The sequence below is a fragment of the Carassius gibelio genome, chromosome B18 (assembly GCF_023724105.1).
Source record: "Carassius gibelio isolate Cgi1373 ecotype wild population from Czech Republic chromosome B18, carGib1.2-hapl.c, whole genome shotgun sequence".
NCBI classification, from domain to species: Eukaryota; Metazoa; Chordata; class Actinopteri; order Cypriniformes; family Cyprinidae; genus Carassius; species Carassius gibelio.
In genome coordinates this window covers 16376002-16400625 of record NC_068413.1, presented here as the reverse complement: position 1 = coordinate 16400625, position 24624 = coordinate 16376002, and the positions used below count along the sequence as shown (strand labels likewise).

At 42.2% G+C, this 24624-nt stretch overlaps 1 protein-coding gene across 5 annotated transcripts in view; it reads left to right on the top strand.

The window, feature by feature from the left end:
• The first annotated feature begins 2648 nt into the window (after positions 1 to 2648).
• Positions 2649 to 24624, top strand: part of LOC127977511 (reelin) — a 105217-nt gene continuing 83241 nt past the window's right edge. For all 5 annotated transcript variants that reach the window (XM_052582397.1, XM_052582398.1, XM_052582396.1 and 2 more), the window contains exons 1-2: positions 2649 to 3013; positions 20701 to 20808. In XM_052582397.1, coding sequence (XP_052438357.1) covers positions 2782 to 3013; positions 20701 to 20808 — 340 coding nt within the window. In that variant the 5' untranslated portion in view covers positions 2649 to 2781. The remainder of the gene's footprint in view (positions 3014 to 20700; positions 20809 to 24624) is intronic.

The following is a 24624-nucleotide window of genomic DNA, read 5'->3' as shown; positions in this document are numbered from 1 at the left end:
AGATAAAAATAATTACTGCCCCAAAGCCTCGTCCACCCCCTCCGTTCCCAAGACCAGATCTCCTGACCCAGTTTCCGTAATGGAGAGCGATTGCTCTGTCTCCGGCTGGAAGCGTGAGTGCACTAACTTCATAACAATTAGACCAGAATCACGTCTCGGCTTTTAAAAATGGAAGGATAAGTGAATGAAAAGTCAGAAATTTCAAACTCTTGAAGCTCATTTGTCACAGCAGTCATTAAGGGGACTTATTTGTGACCTTGGAGCACAAAATCAGATATTTTTTTATATATATATTTTTTTTTAATTAAGATTAAAAATTTTAATTTAAGATTTAAAACTGAGATTTATACATCTAAAAGCTGAATAAATCATCTCTCCATCGATGTAAAGTTTGTTCGGAGGACAATATTTGTCTGAGATACAACTATTTGAAAATCTGGAATCTGAGGGAGCAAAAACATCTAAATATTGAGAAAATCATCTTTAAAGTTGTTCAGATGAAGTTCTTAGCAATGCATATTACTAATCAAACATTAAGTTTTGATATATTTACAGTAGAACATTTACTAAATATATTCATGGAACATGATCTTTACTTAATATCCGAATGATTTTTGGCATAAAAGAGAAATGTATAATTGTGACTATTTCTACAGAGACACCTGTGACACTGATGACTGCTTCTGTGCTGCAGGACACTGATAGGATTAGTACACCTGAGGGTCAGACAACACGCACGCAGATGAAATGTCTTCTGTTTCATCTCATCTCATCTAGAGTTATGTGTCAGTGCTGGAGAGCTCATAATGAGGTGGAGGGACACTGAATGTGCAGCTTCAGGCAGAATCTTTCACAGTTTCACCTGCAGACAGTTTTAAACAGTGATTTGCAAAGCTTGGCATCAGAACGGTTTACTTCTGGAAGACTGGAAGACTGTGAGGTGCATTTGAGATGGACCGGATCAGGAAAACCTGTGACTCGTAAATGAATGTGGCTGCTCAAGCCCAATGCAAATTTTATGGTAAACCAATAAATGAGGGGAGGAGCCTAATCATTCAGTCCTGTCAATCACCATCCGAAGCGTATATAACAGCAGTCACTGAGCCGTCAAAGTGACAGCTCTTCCGGCCTCTCATCTCCTCCTCTATTCATTACATGGGGGTTTTGTTCAGAGTCTTAGGATTGAGCCCTTCATTTAAGCACAGAAAGCCAAATTCATGATGTTCACCGAGAGTTTTCCAGTCTGGCTCTTAGACACAGTCTCAGCGCTTCTGCAAACACATCTGCGTCTCGTCCTGAAGCTCAGTAACGCTGATGATCGCTTCAGCGCTGTCTCCTAACACGGGCCATGATCTCCAGATCAACTGATGACAGACAAAACACAGAACATTATCAAGTGATTGTTCTTATAGTGCGGGAATTGTATCTTTTTGGAGTCTAAATCAAGAAGAGTTCATATGAGTGCCTATTGATGGTCTTCTTGGTGTAGTTTTTGTTTATCTATGTTAACATTTGTGCATTTTTCTCAGTAACTGTAACTGATTACAGTTACATTTATTTTGTTTCCATTATATTTAATTAGTTACTCGCCAACACTGTAACTGCATAACTATAATGAGAAGCTGTGTATAATAACATTCACAGTGTGTGTGAGGAGAGTCGTCTAGGGTTGATAAACCACTTTCTGAATCTGATGAAACTCCTAAACAGCGTTATTCATCGAGTGAACTTCAGCAGTTGTCTGCGAGTGTTCGGTCTGGAGCTTCTCATTGAAATCTTCTGGTCATGTTAGTTGCACAGGATTGTACTCTGAACTTTGCAGGACAAGTGCGTGAATTAATCAGGAATGCTTCAAGTTATTGTTAAAATTCTCTGAACCTTATTCAAACATGTTTTCTTCTTCAAAGTCTCAGATGGCTGGATCGTTTCAAGGAGTTGTACATAAGAGCAGACAGATGGAGAAAGTGTGAAGTGTGTCTGTGTGTGTGTGTGTGTGTGTGTGTGTGTGTGTGTTGGCACAAACTGCCTCTGTTTGACAGAAACAGACAAGATGAGAAGGTCTGACATTAATGGAAACATTCATGTGAATGAGAACAAGACCTAAACATAGAAAAAGAGCGGAGAGAAGACAAACAAAATGAAAGAAGATGAGTGAACGGAGCACAGAGAGAGGGTCCTAACAGAGACGGGAGATGGAGAGACAGGAGGAGACGAGGAGGAGGTGTGATATTTGGGTGGAGAAGCAGGGAATATGCTTTGGGGGATGGAGGGAGTGGAGAAGGAAAACACAAAGACTGGCTGTCTTGGACAAAACAGTGCTAAAGAAATACAAATCACTAACACACAGGCATATTAGAATGATTGACAGAAACCAGGAAGGGAGGAAGCAGATGAGAGGCAAACAGGGTGATTTTAGATTGAGAGAGAGAGAGAAGGAGAGAGGGGGAGAGAGAGTGAGGGAGGGAGGTGGGAGAGAGAGAGAGAGAAAGGGAGAGGGAGGGAGGTGGGAGGAGAGAGAGAGAGAGAGAGGGAGGGAGGTGGGAGGAGAGAGAGAGAGAGAGAGGGAGAGGGAGGGAGGGAGGGAGGTGGGAGGAGAGAGAGGCGGAGGGAGGCAGGGCTGAGCACTATTTAAGTGTTGGAGCGGGGCTGAACACCAGGCTCTGAACTCCCCGTGTGAAGGGAGGACAGACACACACACACACACACCTGTGAGACTCACACACACCTGGCCCCGTGCACACACACACTCTCTCTCTCTATCATCGAGCTCCTGGAGCAGAGATGTTCAGGGTTCGGGCCGCTCTCTCCTGCGCTCTGCTGCTGCTGTCAGCGGGTGCCGTGGATTTGGGAGGCTCTCCGTCCGGCTTCTACCCGCGCTTCAATCCCTTCTTCTTCCTGTGCACCCACCACGGAGAGCTGGAGGGCCCCGGGGCCGAGGGAGGAGGAGAGGTGCTGCTCACCTTCCAGATCCAGGGCAGCCCCGGAGCATACGTCCCAGGACAGGAGTACCAGGGTGAGTCCAGGAGTCCAGCTCCACACGCTTTATCTGCTTCACATCTCAGTCTATCAACATCATAACTTACTAAAACAACGATTAATGCAGTCATTTTAAACTATTTCAGTCTTCAAGATGTTTAGTTCACTGTGTTTCTTTGTCATTATTGGATAAATGTACTTATGCACCAGGACTTAGATCAGTTTAGATCAGGTTAAAAATGTCTCTTCAAGGTAATAATCACAGGTGAACACTTTTCATCATAAAGATCTAGTTACAGAGTTATTTCAGTATTATTTATATTCTATTATTATTATACTAATATTTTGAATCAGCTTTTATTTTTAAAAGTCATTTTTGTTTTTTGTTTGTTTTGCATACATATTTGTGACTATACAGTTTTTATTTTATTTATTTTTTTTGTCATTTTAGTAAAGTTAAGTTAAATGAGAAAGAAATGTTGCCTTGGCAACTAGATGAAATATATTTTTAATTATAATTTTTTTGATGGTTTTAGTCACTTTAGTTTTTAGGTAACTCTAATAACCCTGGTCTGAAAAAAAGAGAAAGAGAGAGAGAGAAAAGCATTAGATTGCAGGTAAGGATGCAAAAGCACAGCTGCTGCAGTGAGAGTAGCTTGCAGTCTGTGTGAGAGAGAGATGATTGTGTTTATGTAACGGAGCACAAGTATTGATGTGAAGTTGAACTGCTCTATTCCACTTTCCTCCGTTCTTCTGATCCCAGCGCTCATGTGTGGGTGGGTTATCCTGAGGCCAAAAGCGCTAGATTCTCACAAACAACTCACAAGAGCACAACAGGTGCAGACACAGTACACACTCTCTGAACCAACACATTACACACCGCTCCTGTAATCAAGACAATCACACTGTGACATACAGCATAGAGGGATGCCACAGGTCTCTGTTTTCTTCATTTAACTTTGACAATATCTGAAGCGCTGGATGTAAAGTGTGTAGAGCTCTGCTTTCTGCTGGTGATCTGATGCTGTGTGTGAGGAGAGAAGCGTGAGGTCTTGTGTTCTCAGCTTTATCTTCCTCATCCAGACCCGTGAGATCTACAGAGACGTGTTCATTCTCAAACACGCGCCTGTGTCTTTGTGTGTTCGGGGGTCGTGAGGATTCTGGGGATTAAAGGGGACGGAAGGACTGAAAGACAAAGAGAACGAGCCAAAGTGCTGAAAATTTATAGAGTGTTAATATACTGGAAACAAAGACACAGATAGTCATGATGAGAGACTGGCCAGGACAGATGGAAAAGATGGACTGGACAACTACACAAATGTGAACCTGCACCACACATATATATATATATATATATAAGGATAATTGTGACCCATACAGTGTATTGTTGTCTATTGCTTCAATATAGCTGTGCTCCTGATGACTGCTTCTGTGCTGAAGGGACACTGATTACTATGCGAATAGTACAGAAATTAGTTTGAAACTATGCAGCAGCATTTTGAAATATTGCATTATTTACACTGAGAACATCTTCTTTAGTTAGGCATGATATTCAGAAATCCTCACAACGAGCTCTGTGACGTTAGATTATAATGGAGGTTTCTCTTCAGGGTATATAATCCAGCCTGTTCCCAAAGGCAGACGTGTTTCATTAGGAGTGAGGCTATACGGCTTGTGGCCAGCTGCATCTTTAAACAATAGGTGTGAATCATATTAGAGACACAGTTTATTTCTCAAATAAAGCAGCTGCAGTGCTTCTCGACTATAATGTGTTGTTCTACAAGCCCACGGACAGAAATAGTTTCTAGAAGCAAAGAAAACCTATAGTAAGAAAAGTCAGGATTGTTTGAGAAGGACTGAGGAACAGCTGAGAGCTGAATTATGAACAAAGCCCTTGTTAAATTTCCCCTCGTTCCTCCTGTGAAGGGAAGGATCCTGGTGAGGCGCGCTGGTGTTTCACATGTGAAAGCGGGCTCTGATTTTCTTAAAGCCATCACAGAGGCATGAGCACTTTTCTGAATATGATGGAAGACTTGCCATTGTTCACTCGGTGCACTTTACACGCTGGGCTTTCACTGACGAGCTTTACAGTGGATCACTGATGCTGAGCCGATCTGGAGCCTGCGTCTGACACGCTCTGCTGTCTCTTGGGAAATCAGATCTCAGTTTCAGCAGGCTCTGCTTTTTGTGAATTGATATACTAATGTTTGATTCATGCACTCTTGTGACCGTTCATCCACATGCACTGAGAAACACAGAGGAGCTGTCTAATGGATCACTGACTGCATCCGAACAAGGTCTTCACACCCGGATGATGGAGTCTGTATCATTTGTCTCCTGCATGTGGAAGATGACACAAGGCACATGATGGAACCACACACTGAATTATTTTACATTTATATAACAATAGTCCATTTACATTTACTGTCCTCAAGACAATAAAATTAACTTGGGTTAAGTGTAGCATTTTAATCCTTAATTTAATGTTAATTTGATGCAGACTGTCCACCTTATTTTTCCTGTAGATAAATGTAATGGAAATTGTAATGGATTGGAAATGTAATGTAATGGAAAGTCTTGCCCATTCACAGAAAACAATGTAAAATAAGGTGGATATTTTAATTGTAATCTGTATGTTTTCTCCGATGTATTCCAGCTATGTTTTGTCTATAGAAGTGTGTTATTGTAAAGTAACGGGTCTAGCGGATGCGTATCACAAAAATGTGAGTAGTTTCATCGATTTTTCTCAAGTACACACTTTATTTGTTGAAGCCCTATAATGTGAAACTCTCTTGCGCTGGCTTGTGATCACATGTTTGTCGTCTGAGGATGCAGGAGAGTCTCAAGGTGAAGATAATTAAGGGCCTGTTTAATAACCATATTAACAGACGAGGAGCTCTGATCTGATGGGACTCTGATTTCATGACTGATTTGAGTCATTTGAAGGTTTCTGAGGATTTTAATAGCAGGTGTGAGCAATTCAGATGTTATAAAATGTGCTTTTGATTACAGAACCCATACTGTGACATTGAACAAGTTCAGACTGCACATTTGTGCGGCATTAGATAAAGAAAAATGACTCCTCTCAGTGGAACCAAATGAATTCGCTCGAGATACTTTCCAAAGCTACGATGCAATAATTCATGAACTGTTTTGCAGCCCATTGTGATGTGTTTCTGCATAATGTGATAGCTGTTTAATGGGCAGGGCCTGCGCTGACGGCTGCCTGTTTGGCTGCGAATGTGACAGTGAAACACGGCTCAGAATTAATCCGATGCATCTGGCCATGGGCTTCACCCTGGATAGTGATGATGGCAGTCGAACATGCCAGAGAGATGCTAATACTGTGCCAGGTCGTCATTAAACTCAATACAAAATGGCCAGCAATGATGCAGCAACCTGCAGGCCATCTGTACACTTTTCCAAGCTGCCATTTCAGTGTCTGCATTTAGAAATGAAATGATCCAGTGGTCTCTAATGAGTGAAATGCTCTTCAGGGTTGCTGAACGTGGGGTCGTCGATGTTTTGCTTGTTAGCGCTGAATTACAGATTGTGAATTGCTTCTCTAAAATTGCTATCAGTTTGCTTTCAAGTTGAGCTCTTTATTGAAAGAGTAATTGATTAAATGGGTTATTCATGCAGAAATGAAGTGACTTCTTTCTGAATGGGCAATTAATTCACTGAAAGACTCATTGAAAGGTTCTGTGGGTTTGTTTGCAAATACTTTCTTTGGAGAAAGAGAGCAAAAACAGACAGTTATAATTAACATTTGTATCTTGAGCTCAGTGTCATAATGGCTGTGTTTTTTCTTCTACATCATGATGTGATTTGGCATCAAGGCCTGCTTTTTTAGTGAAGTGAGTGAGTGCTCAAATATTGTAAGTTTGCACATCATTAAAACAACAATTACAGTATTATCACAAGACATATATTATCACACAGCCCAGAAACTAAAACCAGAGAGAACTGTTTTAGTCTAATGCAAAAATGCTGTATGTCTTCTTAATTAATTCAAAGAAACGTGGATATGTTTCTGTATCAGTAACAGCAATTATTATTTGGTGAATTAATTTGACATGTTCCTGGTCGTCCTGAAAGCTGAGCTGATTCTGAAGCGTCTGTAATCACAGCCTCGGGCAGCGTGTCATTCCAGCTGATAACATTCACTTCAACACAGCACCTTTCACTGGCTGATCAGAACTGTGACGCTGGAGGCCTAGACCCATTCAGAATCGATAGATGCATTTGTTTTATTTCTGCTTTATTGAGAGAGGAAAGAGAAGAGAGATCAGAAAATGTCTTTAAACTTAAGATTGTGTCAGAGCGTCTGCATCACTGAAGGCACCAAACGTCAATGGTTGCGTTTCTCACCAATAATGTCCTGAACCTCTCCATGTCCTCAAACCTGTCTCAATCCAGTCTTCAGATCCGTCACCAGCTCATGAACATTACCCTGAGAGCCAAAAAAACACTCCACTGGCCGTGTTCTGTGTGAAACAACACTGGTCGTTGTAATTAGCACTCCCACTTTGATAGCTTCCTATACAAAAAAAGGTCATGTTATTAGCTAAAACTTGTTTGTGAGAGTTCAGCCCACATGGGTAACTCTGTTATGAGTAAACAGCACACACCCAAATAATGTTTCTGATCAGATTTATGGCTCTGTCGGACTGAAACGCCTTCATGTAAACACCTCGATCAGTTTGACAGTGTCACAGTGTCTGGTTTGTGTTCCATTGGTAACCACTAGATGTCCTCCTTCCCCACGGTGTCTGACACTTCCTGAAACACATTCCCCATGATCTCTGTCTTCTCATTGCACTCAGCTGTCACTAATCATTTATCAATGCACTCAGCCCATTCCCCATTAGTGTTTGTCATTTCCCCTTTGTATTTATACCCTGTCTGTCTTAGTATGTGTCACAGAGTCCTTGTATAGTTCACGTCAATTTCGAAGTCTTGTTCTTGCTCTTGTGTTTTTGTCTATGTTTTTGGATTGCTACTCTGGTTTTGACCCCTGCCTGGACTGTTTACGATTTGGATTACCCCTAATAAAAGACATACCTGCACGTGGATCTCTCTGTGTTTTCCTGTATCCCGATCATGACAGAAGGACTCCGTCCACACGAGATCCTGCGGTATGTCAGTTGGTGTTTCTTCCCCAGCCACCGAGCGGGAGAGAAGCAATCAGTTTAAGGGAACCCACCTGGTCGTGTTTCGCGGGACCAGGGGAGGTCGCCGAGGAGGGAATGGTCAAGAGGAGGCTCAGCATCGCTCTCTACCATGGCCCCCCTTCGACCCGGGGCTCGTGTGGGACGGATCAGAGCCGCCGTCTCACCATGGTGGACGGAGAAGGGAGAGGAAGAGCACGTCCGCCGAGCCTGCACCACTGCCCATGATGGCCGCAAGTCCAGCACATCGAGGCAAGATGGACGCCAGCCCAGCGCCACAGCACAAAGTGGTCGCCAGCCCCACGCCACGATGCAGGACAGCCGCCAGCCCAGCGCCACTGCCCAAGATGGCTGCTGAGACATTCTTGGATTATTTCTCCATGCTGAACAAGATCCTAGAGATTCCCAGGAGTGTTCACGTTACGTCTGCTAAGCCAACGCCACGGTACAAGATGGCTGCCAGCCCATTGCCACTGCACAAGGTGGCCGTCAACCCAGCGCCACTGCCCAAGATGGCTGCCATTCCAGAGTCATGGCACAAGATGGCTGCTTGTCCAGCGCCTCTGCACAGAATGACAGCCACGGTTGACCCTCCAGAGTCGAGTCAGGCTCCTGTTGACCCTCCAGAGTTGAGTCATGTCCCCGTGGACCCTCCATAGTCGAGTCAGGTTTCCGTGGATTCTCCAGAGTTGAGTCAGGTGATCGTGGACCCTATAGAGTCAGGGTTAGTCATGGCTGACCTTCCAGAGTCAGGGCTAGTCACTGATGACCTTCCAGAGTCAGGGCTAGTCACTGATGACCTTCCAGAGTCAGGGCTAGTCACTGATGACCTTCCAGAGTCAGGGCTAGTCACCGATGACCTTCCAGAGTCAGGGCTAGTCACCGATGACCTTCCAGAGTCAGGGCTAGTCACCGATGACCTTCCAGAGTCAGGGCTAGTCACCATTGACCTTCCAGAGTCAGGGCTAGTCACCATTGACCTTCCAGAGTCAGGGCTAGTCACCGATGACCTTCCAGAGTCAGGGCTAGTCACCGATGACCTTCCAGAGTCAGGGCTAGTCACCGATGACCTTCCAGAGTCAGGGCTAGTCACCATTGACCTTCCAGAGTCAGGGCTAGTCACCGATGACCTTCCAGAGTCAGGGCTAGTCACCGATGACCTTCCAGAGTCAGGGCTAGTCACCGATGACCTTCCAGAGTCAGGGCTAGTCACCGATGACCTTCCAGAGTCAGGGCTAGTCACCGATGACCTTCCAGAGTCAGGGCTAGTCACCGATGACCTTCCAGAGTCAGGGCTAGTCACCATTGACCTTCCAGAGTCAGGGCTAGTCACCGATGACCTTCCAGAGTCAGGGCTAGTCACCGATGACCTTCCAGAGTCAGGGCTAGTCACCGATGACCTTCCAGAGTCAGGGCTAGTCACCGTTGAAATTCATGAACAAGGTCAAGTCACCAATGATCTTCAGGAGCAGAGTCAAGTCAGCATTGATATTCTGGAATCCAGTCTAAACACCATGGGATTACCAGAGCCTCTCCATGTCTCTGCTGAACTACTGGAGCCTCTCCTCATCTCGGCTGGATTGGTGAAGTGGTGGTCTTCTGCTCCATCCTGGGGGGCTCCGGTCTCGACCACACGGACGTGGTGGTCTTCTGCTCCGCCTTGCAATCCTGCACGGTCGCCACTGTCCTGGGTCCATGTACGCCCTGACCCACCCTGATTGTATTGTGTTGTTGTTGTTTTTTTCTGATTGTTTGTTCACTTCCTGTCCCTGTTCCCCTCTGTGTACCTGGCCCTCCGTCCCTCCCCCTGAGCCTTCACCTGTCCACCTCCCTCCTGGTCTTGTTTTGTTAGTCATGTCTTGTAGCGTCTGGTAGCCGCTCCGTAGTGAGGGGGTATTGTCACAGTGTCTGGTTTGTGTTCCCTTGGTAACCACTAGATGTCCTCCTTCCCCACGGTGTCTGTCACTTCCTGAAACACATTCCCCACAATCTCTGTCTTCTCATTGCACTCAGCTGTCACTAATCATTTATCAATGCATTCAGCCCATTCCCCATTAGTGTTTGTCATTTCCCCTTTGTATTTATACCCTGTCTGTCTTAGTATGTGTCACAGAGTCCTTGTATAGTTCACGTCAATTTCGAAGTCTTGTTCTTGCTCTTGTGTTTTTGTCTGTTTAGGTTGTTGGATTGCTACTCTGGTTTTGACCCCTTCCTGTTTACGATTTGGATTACCCCTAATAAAAGACATACCTGCACGTGGATCTCTCTGTGTTTTCCTGTATCCCGATAGTGACAGACAGAGCTCCATCTGAATGAAGTCAGATAGGAAGAGGTCCTGTACAACTGAAAATGTCTGATCAGCAAGACAAAGTTCAGTGTGTAAACGATTGAATATGACTCGTGCATACATCTCGTGATGCATAAGTTTACATATGTTTTGTGTGTGTGTGTGTGTGTGAGAGAGACAGAGAATGTGTGTGAGAGAGAGATCGAGAGAGAGAGAGAGAGAGAGAGAGAGAGAGAGAGACAATGTTCTACCTGACTGACATGTGGCTGACCGCTGTGTGTGTGTGTGTGTGTTTGTGTGTGAGAGAGAGAGAAAGTGTGTGTGTGTGTGTGAGAGAGAGAGAATGTGTGCATGAGTGTGTGTATGTGTGTGTGTGTGAGAGAGAGAGAGAGACAGAGAGTGGTTTGTTTGAATATTAGGATGCGTGTAAATGATTGTGAACTAGTCATATTCCAACCAGTGATGTGTATGGTGAAGCTGCAGGTGGCAAAGGTTTTAACGATAACAATATGAAATGCTTTTTTTTCGCAATCAATTTTTTTTTTTTAGAGCCTGTTTTATCTAGTTTACTCATAAATGTTAATTAATGCATTAATGTTCTAGCATGTAGATAAGGTGGCCGTTATTTATAATTAAAGTTGAAGTTGCTCTTCAGTGGTTCTTCAGCAGTTCATTAAAAGAGACAGAACATAACTGCACTCTCAATTAAGCCTTTTTTATTAGTTTGGGTGACAAACCTATGTCAAGGAACAATTTTTACAAAAAGAAGAACAATATATATAGAAAACAGCTAATACTAACAGGTGGGGTCTCTGTTAGCTCATGCTTTCATGAATGACTTGAATGAATGTTGAAGTAAGTATTCATTCAGGATCATGTACCCTTATTATAAAGTGTGAGTAGTCTTTTTTTAAATTTTTTTATCATGTTTCGATATTTTAACAGCTGGGGCATCTGCATTGGGAATACACATATTCTAAATCCACCTTAGATTTAGTTAGAGTTTTTCTGTAAAAATAAATAAGCGAGGCTTGTCTTTAGACTCAGGGGTTCCTCTGAACACAAACCCCCAGATGAAGAGTTTCTCAATGCTGAAAACTAAGTTCAGCGCAGTATCCGAACCATCAATCAAACACAACATATTATTTCCATATGCTGGAAGTTTAGGGGCAGAACCGCCCAGTGTTGGTGGATCTTACTTGCGAAACACTAAAAGACCGAATTTCTTCAATAGAAGAAAGTACTCCGGTGTAACCGAGCTGTGGCTGATGTTTGCATACTCTGTGAATGAGTAGAATATAGATAATGTGCTAATGTGCACTGTTGAGCTCATAAAAACTGCAGTTTGAAATATCAGACCTGAGAAGGGCCGTGCCAAGAGCAAGGCAGGTGAAAGTGATTTACTATTCTCTTTTATCTTGTCTGTGCTTTTGTTTCATACACAGATCTTTTCTCTCCCAGGAATCATGATTTTTTAAATTTCTATTGCACTTTTATTAAAACTTAATATTTCTCAAGGTAGATCCTTTTGAAATTTCCTAATAGATTTAGCATTAGTTTGTGACAATGATGCACATGTTATAAACCAGCTAATCAGCTGAAACATCTGGTTTACACCTGCTCTTGACATCTGTTTCAGACGTTAAATAAACCAAAGTCGAAAAGCTTCTCTAATTGAGCCACACTGTGTGATGGTCAAAGCAATCTTTGATCACATTGCTCTAAGAACACCATGTGCACAAACAACAGCGATCATCAGTGAACCACTGAGCTAAAGGTTAATAAACGTTGCCCCCCATACACACACACACACACACACACACACACACACACAGAGCTGTCAAATCAAAGTTAATTCAGGTGCTTCAATAAAATAACAAAGAATTCTGACTGACTTTCATATGGTGTCCAGATCACATGCTGTAAGTGAGAGCTTTTTCCCAACTGTCCTTTGTGCTGACTGAAATGAGATCAAGAAAAACACGACACAAGCCCTGGCTGAGTTTCTCTGTTTCACAATGACATTCCCAATAGTTTCCTCAGCGTGTTTGGAGTGTGTTTATGGAACAGAGCTCTGGGTGTTTAGTGTCTACGTGAGAGTTGTATCTCTGAGGAAAAGATGCAGCTCTGGAGATGGAAATGTTCTGGAGGAATGTTCTTGTGTGGAGGGCCGCCAGGGGTCGAGAAGAGCCAAACTGACCTCATTTAGACATTTCCTGTTCTCTGCGAGGTTTATCGACAGGTGTAAGATTATCCATCTGTCTGTCGTCATTGCATTGAATGTTTTGACTGTAAACTGCTGTAGCATTTGAGCACATGGAAGTGATTACAGTCATCTTGCTGAGCACAGACATTCAAGCTCGTGCTGGCAGAGATCCTGAACCCAATAATCCTGAAAACAAATTTTTTCCTTCTCATAAATGCCTGTTCGTTTTGTTATTTTCAATCACAAGAAAAGAGAAAAGCAACACAGCAGTGCAAATGGGTAGGGTGTTTTTTTTAAAAGAGGGGTTAGAGTAGATTTATTTGCATAACGCAGTGCATTCTCTGCTTATCACGCTCCCAGAATCCCTTTCCCTCAGCGTCACACTGTGGGAGTGTAAACACACGGGAGATCTCACAGGGATGAAACTTCAGGGACTGAAGACTCTCACTGACTCCAGTAGCTCTTCTCTTTATTTGAATACTGTCAGTGCATTTCATGAATACATTTTTCAATTGCAGGAAACATTCCTCAGAATACAGTTCACCTTCAGCTCATGTGTTTAACTCCCCAGTGTGCATCTGTGCAGTTTCACAAATCAATGGTAGCCATTGGTCAGGATTTTTTTGTTATTGACTTGAACTTTCAGCTCGTGTCTGAACGTGAGCAAATCCCTGCATCCGTGTTCAACATCCAGTTCAAGGCTTTCCCAGGAGAGCAGGGAAATGTCATGCTTTTGAAATTAAATGGTTAAGATACAAGAGCATCAGTGATGTCAGGTTCTGACCTGTTGACTACAGTCTACACACAAGCCGTAGCCAAGTTTTATAGATCCATGTGTGTACCTCCCAATGTGGACTATGAGGCATTAATGGTAAACATTACCACCGTTTTTGTTGGGGTTCTGGTTTGGGTTTTGTTCAGGCCAGTTCTTCCATTCCAGACTCAGTAAACCATTTCTTTCTTGTGCTAGTGAGTCACTAGTGCTAGTGCGCCTGGTCAGTACCTGGATGGGAGACCTCCTGAGAAAGCTAGTGCTGCTGGAAGAGGTGCTAGTGAGGCCAGCAGGGGGCGCTCACTCTGTGGTCTGTGTGGGTCCTAGCGCCCCAGTGTAGTGATGGGGACACTATACTGTCAACAAGCACCGTCCTTCGGATGAGACGTTAAACCGAGGTCCTGACTCTCTGTGGTCATTAAAAATCCCAGGATGTCTTTCGAAAAGAGTAGAGGTGTGACCTCGGCATCCTGGCTCAATTCGCCCTTGGCCTCCGACCATCATGGCCTCCTAACAATCCCCATATCCGCTGATTGGCTTCATCACTCTGTCTCCTCTCCACCAGTAAGCTGGTGTGTGTGTGTGTGTGTGTGTGTGGTGGGCGTTCTGGCGCACTATGGCTGCCGTCGCATCATCAGGTGGATGCTGCACACTGGTGGTGGATGAGGAGATACCCCCTGACTATGTAGAGCGCTTTGAGTGTCTAGAAAAGCGCTATATAAATTTAATGAATTATTATTATTATTATTATTATTGTGAACAAGGGTATTGACATGCTGGTAAAGAACCAGCTCCACAAAGCCTGAAGCACATGTACTGTGTGGGTAAGATAAAAAAAAAAACAAACAGGAAAAGCCTAACTAGAAGGGACTTTCCATCTACTTTTGGCCATATAGTGTATCAAGAGTTGAAGAAATGGAAAACAACCCTGAAAAATAAAAACACCATCACAAAATTTGTAATAGTCATATTGATTGTGTTTTACTTTCTGGAACTGTATTGGTTTTAATGGACACTGTAATAGACTCTGTGGGTCTCAATTGGTAACTGGTTACCTTCTGTTGGTGGCTTGTTAAAACCACTAAATCCTAATGGATTATTTCTCAAAACACACTACAGAAAACCATTTTTAAATAGTTTTAGTGGTTAAAAGTTGATGGTTTGTAATGTTTGTAATGCTATTTGTATTGGAAACCATTAGAATTTCTGTGATGTTTCTATTGTTTTTTCACCAGGGAAGTTTGATGCCTGAATAAGTTGTTTACTTATTGCAAGCCATTTGATAACAAGCCTAACACTGGTCAGAGAGCCAATCAATGGTCTCCAGCTCAGTGCAGTTATCTTGGGTCAAACGGTCTTGGCAAATGTTGTTATTGTAGTTCTCATTAGTGTCACACGTGCAAGAATCCTGCTCTGTTTCAAGAGGGTTATTCACCAGATCGGACGTTGCACAATTTAAAACTGGTTTTCCATAAAACTGCTTGTTTTAAATGTTGTCAGTTTTCATCTTTCCTTATGGACTAACATGATCACCTCTGCCTTCTGTTTTGTTTGTACTCAGAGCAAATGTTCAGAGCAAATGTGAAGGGAGGTTAGCATCTATTAAGAGGTTAGGAGCATCATTAAAGAAGCTGTTGCTCAGGAAGTCGAGCTGTTAATGTTTGTTAGAGCGATCGAGCGTGTTTGACAGCAACAGGCCCTCACAACAGCAGATGGCACGGCCAGCAGGGCAGAGAGGCGAGAGAGGGTTACGCAAGAGAATCATCACAGTTTGATAAGTCCTATCCAGCTGTCACTGACACACGTAAACTCATCACACATTCCACACCGATGCTGACTGATACGGAGAAGCCCGGTGTCTTCAACCGCAGGTCCCTGGTTCAGCAGGATTCGGCCTGAGAGGCAGGGAGATGGCTCTGAGACTGGCCCGGCCGGGGAACAGATGGACCGAGTCACTGCTGGTGGCCTCTCCACGCTTCCGGCTTCTCAAGGGCACACCATGCTTCCAGTGGGATGTCAAATGCTGCTCAGAAGGCCACGGGGTGATGTTTCTGTTATATTGCCTGTATCTTCTGACATACACAGAGGTAGAAGTGTAGCTCTGTAGTTGTGAGGCTGAGACGTAATTTTCCTAAATCTGTGGAGGGGTCACAGTTGTGACAGGGTGGAATTACATTTATGTTTATGATGGACAGAATCGGGATCATACAGTGATTTCAGAATCACCGACGGGAACTCTATGTATGTATGTAACTGACATGATCATGTTTTGCTGAAGTGTTTTTCTTTAATTGTTAATCGGATCTTTTTACTCCACAGACTGAACAAAATTAAGCATTGTTTGGTAATTGTTTGAGATAAATTGGTTTTATCGAACTGTGTGCTTAAATTTTACAGCTGATAATTTATTACATACAGTACCTTTCTATGATGAATTTGTTCCGACATATTTTATTGCCATTTTCTAAACTATGGTGAACTGTGATAATGTGAGAAGTGTTGAAGGTGTCTGAATAATTTTGCTCGACTGGGAGCAACTGTTGCAAACACATCAAGGTTTAATATTCATTGCACACACTGTCAGGCGTCGTTCCTCTGCCGTGCTGTTAACTAGGAGTGAGGTAATGCCCAGTCCTGCCAACTGCTCTCGCTTCACTCCTCTGCTCCTGCGTCTGGCGTCAGGGTGCCACCAGGTGCTGTTCAGATGACAGCAACACACATATAGAGCCATCCGTGTCTGAACCTGCTGAACCGCTTTCTAAAACGATTCAAGAAGCGTCACTCCTGCGCTTTGTCCCAATACGGCCCCCCCTCTTCTGTTTTTTATTCTTCTACAACAGAATACAGCCCCCTCTGTTAACGCCAGCGAGTCCAGGGATGCTTTCGAGGCCCAAGGTTTATCAATACTTGAACAGCAGCGTGGCAGTGTGTGTTGGTAATGAGGCGTACTACATCGCACCATCTATATTGCATGATGGGCAGGACGCAACAGAGGAAGACAAGAGGGAGTGACTGGATGGACAAGACTTGATGGAAGAGATCAGTTTTGTGTCGATGTACCTGCCACATCTCCATCTCCCAGTGGCATGTCGTCTCTCTTTCTGCTAAAGAGAGTCAAATACTGCTCATCGGGAGAGTTTGAGTGTGTGCGGGTGTGGAGTGAATGTTAAGAGTTCTCATCAAAGCACAGCTTTGTGCGCATACAAACCCCCGCAGGTGAATACGTCTGTTTTTATGAGTTACTCAGGTTCTCCTCTTTTCTCCTCCCGCTTCTGCTCCCCTTTCAGATGGATTTCTGAATTATTTACGTCTTTTATTTTCATCGATCACTCTTTTTCCACGGGCCTCTCCAGACGTCCCTCCATCCCTGTTTTCGCCTTCCTCCACTGTGCTGTTTGTTGCTCATAATAACCTCTTGGCCCAATCGCTCGCATTGCACTCCCACCCGCCTCCGAACGCTTCTCCTGCATGAAAAGCTGTGTGCTCTTGAGCGAGCGATGCTTTGAGCCCGAGGTGCCTCGTGTGAGGAGAGCGATCGCTATTTGGGATCTGAATTTGTCAAGGTGCATGTGCATTTTCTTGACTTTTAAGGGATGAGTTCACTCAAAAATTAAAATTCTGCCAATATTGTATTTGCATAAATCCTTGAAGTGCTTTTAAACTCCAAAAAGAATAGAAATACTATTAAAGCTCCTTAAATGCAGCTAGTACAACTATGTGCGCTATATTCAAATGCATTCTGAAACTGTACGACAGCTTTACATGAAGAAAAGACAGAAATTGTTGACAAAATCTGCTGATAAAATGTCCACAATGTATTTCTCTCATTGATATCATGACTTAATGTGAATGAACTGGATTTAAAGCCAAAACCCTGATCCTTACATACTGAGTTGCACTTGTTTAGAAAGCGAAGTAAAGAATAATGCAGTAAAAAAAGGAAAAATGGAGAGCGAGAGGACTAGATATTACACTGGCAGTAAGAGGATGAATTATTGAAGCTGGCACCAGGGGAGAGAGGCAGGAACGAGGGATATGTTTTTAATCCAGAGTGTATCCACGTCTAGACAAACTACACACACTCTTACACACACATAGTGCTCACACCTCTCCCTTGAGTCCTCATAAAGAAAGAAATAGTGAGAGTCTCTAGTAATTTGTTTTTGTAAAATAATAATCAAACTAGAACTAATGTTATTAATAATAATGATTTTCTTTGTCTATTTCACGATATGTCTGCCTGGGATTTTGTCAAATAGTTGGTTAAACCAGCAGCCTGCTTTCAGAGATCAGGAGATCTGCTGTTGGATTTGAACCAGGTTTTTTCTAAAAAAAAAAAAATGGTTGTCTCAACAATGACCAGTCTATTCATGAAGTACTCTGTCTTTAATTGAACAAAGAGCTTTTACTGCACTTTTACAGCGCATCTTCAACCGCACAAGCTCCACTCTTCTACCTAAAGTAATTCCAACATAACAGAAGATTCAGCACAAACACGTCTGCTCTTTTTTCATGTTGCTGAAAAACACACATAATTAATATAACACATAAACTCAACATTCTCTCTCTCAAGCCAAGGATATAAACACTCTGCCCAGTTTCAGCAATGCTACATTGTAATGCCAAAAGAACCAAAAGAGTGCAGTGAAATGAAGTTGCTGTTTTTTATATGACTGCATGTGTCTTGATTATGTTTGCTGACGTTTAGTTTCTACAGACTCAGATGTCAAGGTAGTCTGTTTTCCACCTTTTCTGTCAGTCTCACACTCTTTTAAGATGTATTTTCTCACAGTGTTTAGTGACATCTTCACCATGCTAACATGTCTTTTTGATGGCTGCCTCCTGCACACACATCTGTTCTCTCTCAGCTCTTCGGGAGGATTCTGGGTTATTTTCCATTCAGTGTCTCCTGACCACAGCTGTGCCATCCTGTTGATTACTACATACATTCATTTTGTCTCATTTCTCAGTTTGTACAAATCTATGAGACACGCTTTGATTAATGCATGCGTTTACTAGAGAAGCGTATTTGTGCTTGTAATTAAAATTGCAATTAGCTGAGCAGTGAGTGATGGACTTGAGGAACCAATGTAAAATCATATTCAGTTTCCATTTGATGCTTTTGAGTTGGATTTACAGACCATTTGTGAGCATGATAGGTGGTGCATAGCAGATTAATGAGCCAATCATGAAATGGAAATTGCACCTGTTTTCTGTCACTCGCCCAATACTACAGGACCTCAGAGAGAGCACCATGAGCTCAGAGATGCATCCTCTTTCCAAACATCATCGGCTGTTGTTACATGTTGGACTGTGTACTTTAAAACAAATTCATCTTGTAATTTTTGATTAGTTTATTTTTTTACTGTACACTATTGATTTCGATTAGAGGGCTACATGGGTCCAAAAATGCATATTCGAACCCAAAGAAACCCAAAAATGTGCTACACTGAACCGACCCGGACCTGCCTATTATTTTGAAAGTGGGACCCAGACCCGTGCAGAACCAAGATATGTCAAAAAAATTACTACCCAGAACCGACGCGGACCATCAATTATTTGAAAGCTGGACCCGAATCTGGTTTGGGAAGACACAGACCCGACCGGACCCGATCTGCACATTGCTGTTAAAAAGTTGATAAACTAGTTACATTATACTTTGTCTTACCTAATGTAAGAAGCTTTCTCCCTTGTACCTGACTGTAAAGCACACAATCCTCCTTGCCGAGAAACTTCCATCCATTGGAATTGAAATGCTTAATCCAATCATTATTCCAGCTTCAGAAGTCCACTTGCTGTCACACTGATGGATGACAAATGCTATTTTGCAATTTTGCATTTTTTGTATCAACTTGCATTACATGTGGGGCAGCGGTGGCCTAATGCTTAGAGAGTTGGACTTGTAATCCGAAGGTTGCAGGTTCGAGTATCTGTGCTGGCAGGAGCTGTAGGTGAGATGGAGTGAATAAACAGTGCTCTCTTCCTCCCTCAAAACCTTTGGCTGAAGTGCCCTTGAGCAAGGCACTGAACCCCCAATTGTTCCCTGGGTGCTGGATATATAGCTGCCCACTGCACCGGGTGTGTGTGTTCATGGTGTGTGTGTGTTCACTGCTCTGGGTGTGTGTGTTCATGGTGTGTGTGTGTGTGTTCACTGCTCTGTGTGTGTTCATGGTGTGTGTGTGTTCACTGCTCTGGGTGTGTGTGTTCATGGTGTGTGTGTGTTCATGGTGTGTGTGTGTGTGTTCACTGCTATGTGTGTGTGTTCACTTCTCACTGCTGTGCACCAATTCTGAGTATGGGCTACCATACTTGGCAAAATGTCCCAACTTCCTCTTCACTTATCATGTCTGTGCTCTCTGAGCAAAAAAGTTAGATATGACAACAAGAGTACGGTATGGCGGAATAAGTCCCGCTTTCTAAATAAAAAAGCCAATTGTCGAAGGTAAAGTTATCGCATTTTTTCCCTCATTTCCTTTTTTTAAATTAGCAACCCACACTTTTCTCATCCTAATTTTCTAAGTTGAAAGTTACAAAACAACACACACACGGCGCTGATTGACTCTGATAACGGCTGAGTGTTCTCTGAGTCTGATCGACTCTGGTATTACACACAATGTTGAATAGACCCGGGACCTGAAGTCATAGATTGGGATCCGACCAGACTTTTAAAATACATATCCTGGGTCCTTGGGTCTCTAGTCCTCCATGGGGACCTCTAATTCAGATCTTGATTTTTGCGAAAGGCACTGCTTCCTTGATCTAATGTGGGTTTTTGTGATTTTTTTTTTTTCCAAAAGAAGAATAATGTTCAGATTCTGTAACTAATTTGTTCAGTGATTAGCCCAAATGATCATATTGATGATTTGAGTCTTGTGCTTAAGCAGCATCCAGTCCAAACGAGTCATCATTTGAATCTTTGAATCAATCCAAATAAGATCTATATTACTACTAACTTTGACGAGCGCTGCATTTGCCCAAAGCATCATAAGCTTGAGTACATCATAGACCCACTGAAACCAATGGAGCTACGATCAACTTCAGCTTACGAAGCTTTGGGGACGTACAGCCTGTTTTCTTCTTCCCATGCACCATGAGCATTTTCCCCTCAAACGATAACAAAGTAAACCTTTAAGATGGAAAATCCATTTAACTGTTTTCTTACTTTGAGTACCAAAGAACTTTTCCAAAGGCCTCTCACAGTTAACTTTTGTTGGATTTTTGTCAGATGTGATCGGTCAGTGGGTTCTGACCCTCTGTCTCCTCTCTCTCTCTCTGTGTGTGTCTGCAGTGACGATCTCCACCAGTACTTACTTCGATGGGCTGCTGGTCACCGGTCTCTACACCTCCACTTCTGTCCAGTCGTCTCCCATCCCTGCGTCTCCAGCCTTTGGCTTCGGTAAGTCTTGAATGAATCTAAAATTAGATTAACAGGGCAATCTAATTATATCAACGAATGCTCATAACCTGGGCTGAGTCCACACGTGTCTTCTGGGCAGACATTACAGGGTCTGGAGGAGAGTGAATGTACTGCACATCATGTGCTAGATAAGTGCAGAACTGATGGACTGGAGTATTGTTTGAGGATTGTTTAATGATTCTGAGAAGCACTGATGTTCTCCTCTATGTGTATGGTATGAGAGCTTGTCTAATGAGGACATCATTGGCTTTTATATTCTTAAAAGTGGGTCTGAAAGATGTTGGAGGGGGTACAGAAGATCCTGATACATGCACATAATCCAGACCGAATGGTGAAGTCTGGAAATCAAACGTATATTGAGGATGTATTGTTCAACATGGAATATTACTGACACTGCAGTTCCACAGTATATATTTGAGGAACATTTGTATACTCGTTGAAGGATTTTGTTAGGGACCGATTATAATTTACAGTAAAATAATGAATAAAGATAGTGAAGACCTTGCTCTTTCTCAGTTATCAGAAATAAAATGTGTACTTCTTTTTATTTACACTGAGCTTTTCATTACAAAATCTGTTCAAAATCTCTCTTAGTGAGAACAGTGCACTAATACACCCAACATTCAGAACGTGAGTTTTGATGCTGCTTATGAAATTATGACATCAACTCATGAATATTAATTAGGTGATGTTGTTAGGTAACCTTCCTGGAACATCCGCCCCATGAAATCTATTAATATTCATAGGCAATGCATCAAGTGTAGTTGGTGACAATTCAGCCCAGTGTTCAAATTTCAGTCGGGCATAGAAAGGTCCTCTTGTAGTTTTTCATCATTAAATCTGTTTTTAACTCATCAGTACTGGCTGGTACGGGTCAGTGACGGACATCATATTCAGCAGCATATACATTCATTCAGTGGCAGGTTGATCATTAAGGTCCTAACACCATTATTAGCACATTTCATGTCCACCCGAGCCACTGAAGTCACAAAAGACCCTGAACACAGAGGGGAGAAGTATTATTAAACAGTTATCCAGCATAAAAGTGTCTCATTCAGTAATCTTCCACAATCTCGTGCAAGCAGGCGTAAACTGCTCCTTTAGTATGTAAATTAAAACACTGACATTCGTTTCTATGCAAACACGCCCTTTCTATGTAAATTAGGCTCATTACAGATTGGGCTTTATTCATAAAATCCCATGCTATTAGTTCAGAGCGGTTAACATCGCACTATCACCACCAGACATGAAGGATTCAGTGCTCGTACCTTTGCTCAGTTTCACAGTTGAAATGCTGGATTTATGATGAGGACACAGCGACACTAACTTTGGTGTATGTCAGATGGAAGAGAGCTGGGACAAACGTTAAGAACAATAGAAATACAGTCACTGGAAGGCTTGTTTAATCATTCTCAAAGGAAATGTAAATGATGTGTTTCTGAGATACATGTCAGTGTGCAGAGCTGGTAGATTACTTACAAATCATAATCCGCAATGATTACAGTTTACAAATTACACAGTGTAAACTAGTTAATAACTTAATCAACGTTACTTGTGTTAGGTGATGTATTCTGACTACTTTTTAGATTACTTTTCAATTACTTTTATCTAATTTGTTTTAAACGTATTATGAAATGTGCTATACTGATACAAACAAAGCAAAGTGAAAGAAGATAGAGACCTGTCCTTTTTCATTTCATTTCTTTTCTTTCTTTTTTTTTACATTGCATCTCCAGGTAAAGGGATACTCCATCCCAAAATGAAAATGTTGTCATTAATCACTTACTCCGATGTCGTTCTGGGATTAGGGATCACTGCAGGATTGATGTGTTTCTGTGCACTGAAAAATGTGTTAAAATTAAAACAATATATTTTAATAAAGGTTCATTTATTACCAGTGAACATAAATGGTAACTTACTTACTGGATTAAATGGATCTTCACACACAAATTGATGCTAAATGTGAACAGTTTCAGACTGAATTACACGCTGCAGCTTCTGTGCCGGAAGTAGTTTCTTCCAGTCTCATTATCACTGTCTGTTCCCAAAGGGATCTGAAAGGGTGAATTTCGCACCCTGTGAAAAGAAACAAAATAATAAAAAGAAATTATTAATCGAATGGATGAAGTGAAGGAGAAAAAATGGAGCACAGAGAGTGTTTGTGCAGCAGGAGTGGGTGCCATTTCCTGTATTTACTCGCTCTGCATTCATTTGCATGTTGCTTTATGCCATCATTCTTGGTTCACATTGTGTGTGTGTGTGTGCGCATGTGTGTGTGTGATTGTGTGTGTGTGTGTGTGTGCTCTCATGGGGTTGAAGAGCTGTCAGTCCCTGAGAGACTTCAAAAGCTCAGCAGCTCTGTGATCAGTCTGCTCTTTGACTCCTCTGACAGGCCCTCACACACACACACACACACACACACACACACACACACACACACACACACACACTACTGCTCACCCAGTCATGAACATTTTACACATGCGCCACTGTAACTCAGTGCTGTAAAACACATATAGCCTACACACATATATGTAGACACTTATAGCCATTTGTGCTGCCGTTATCTGAAACATTCTGTAATTCATGAATTTCTTCAAGTAACACATAAAGTTAGGGCTCAGCTGGGAGGAGAGAAAAGTACTGTATATGTGCTGTATTTCTGCTCCAAAGTGTTTCATTGAAAATTTTGTTAAAACATGAGATAAATAACAGACTTCTTTTTCATTTTTTAGATAACATCAGTATTAACCTCTGGTCTAAAAGCATAGCAAAAGAAATTTTATGCTCAAACAGCAATATTACAGATTAACTTAAGTTGAAAAAGTTAAAAAGTATAATAGGACACCTTTAAATAGCAACTACCAGAAGTCTTTTAAATTTGGACGAAGCCAAAAACATGTGAGAAAGCGTAGTTGGCTCAATTTCACACCTATCACAGTTAGGGTCTAAATTTGGTTAGAATTTGGCTAATTCCAATTTGGACCAATGCAGTCTGTGAATGATTTTAAATTAAATTACTCTATGTTTTAGACAAATTGAAGATGAATAAACATTATATAAGACAGACTGCCACTTCTGAGAGTTATATATCTAATTCCACCTCCCTTTTTTTTTAATTGAGCTAGGGGTTCCAGGTTACTAATGAAGGAAATACGGTTTCCGGTTACTGTGCTAAAATTTTGGCAAATATTTTGCTGTCAACATTTAGCAATGAAATTGGCTGATATGAGCTGCATTCGGATACGTTTTAATCCTCCTTGTAGATGAGAGATATAATGCATGTTTCATAGTCTCTAGCCACGTGCCAGAAGTGGAGGATTCGTCATACACAGAAAGTAAAATAGGGGCAAAAAAAAAACCTCCGGCCCAAATGTATTTCTAACTGTAATTCATGAATGTGTATATGCAATTATACTCCTCCCTGCAGTTAAAGTATTTGTGCAGTTTTGTGTTTCTGTCACTCAGTGTGTGCTCTTGCTGCAGATTCTCATGAAATCCGTCATTTTAATATTGAGATAAAATACTAATGGCAGAACCTGATTTTACCAAGTGAGACATGTTCCTGTAACAACATTGTGATTAACCAATCAGATTTGAAGAACAAGTTTATAGATTTTGTGAAGTTTACGCTTACAATCACTGTTAGGTGCTTGTACATCAGTGTCATTCATCTATCATTGCCTCTGATTTTAGGGATCACTCGTGGTTAAGGTTAGGTTTAGGTGTAGGGATATGGTCAAGACTAGATTTTTTGAGTAAAATGTTGTTCCAGGGTCAACAAAATATAACTCA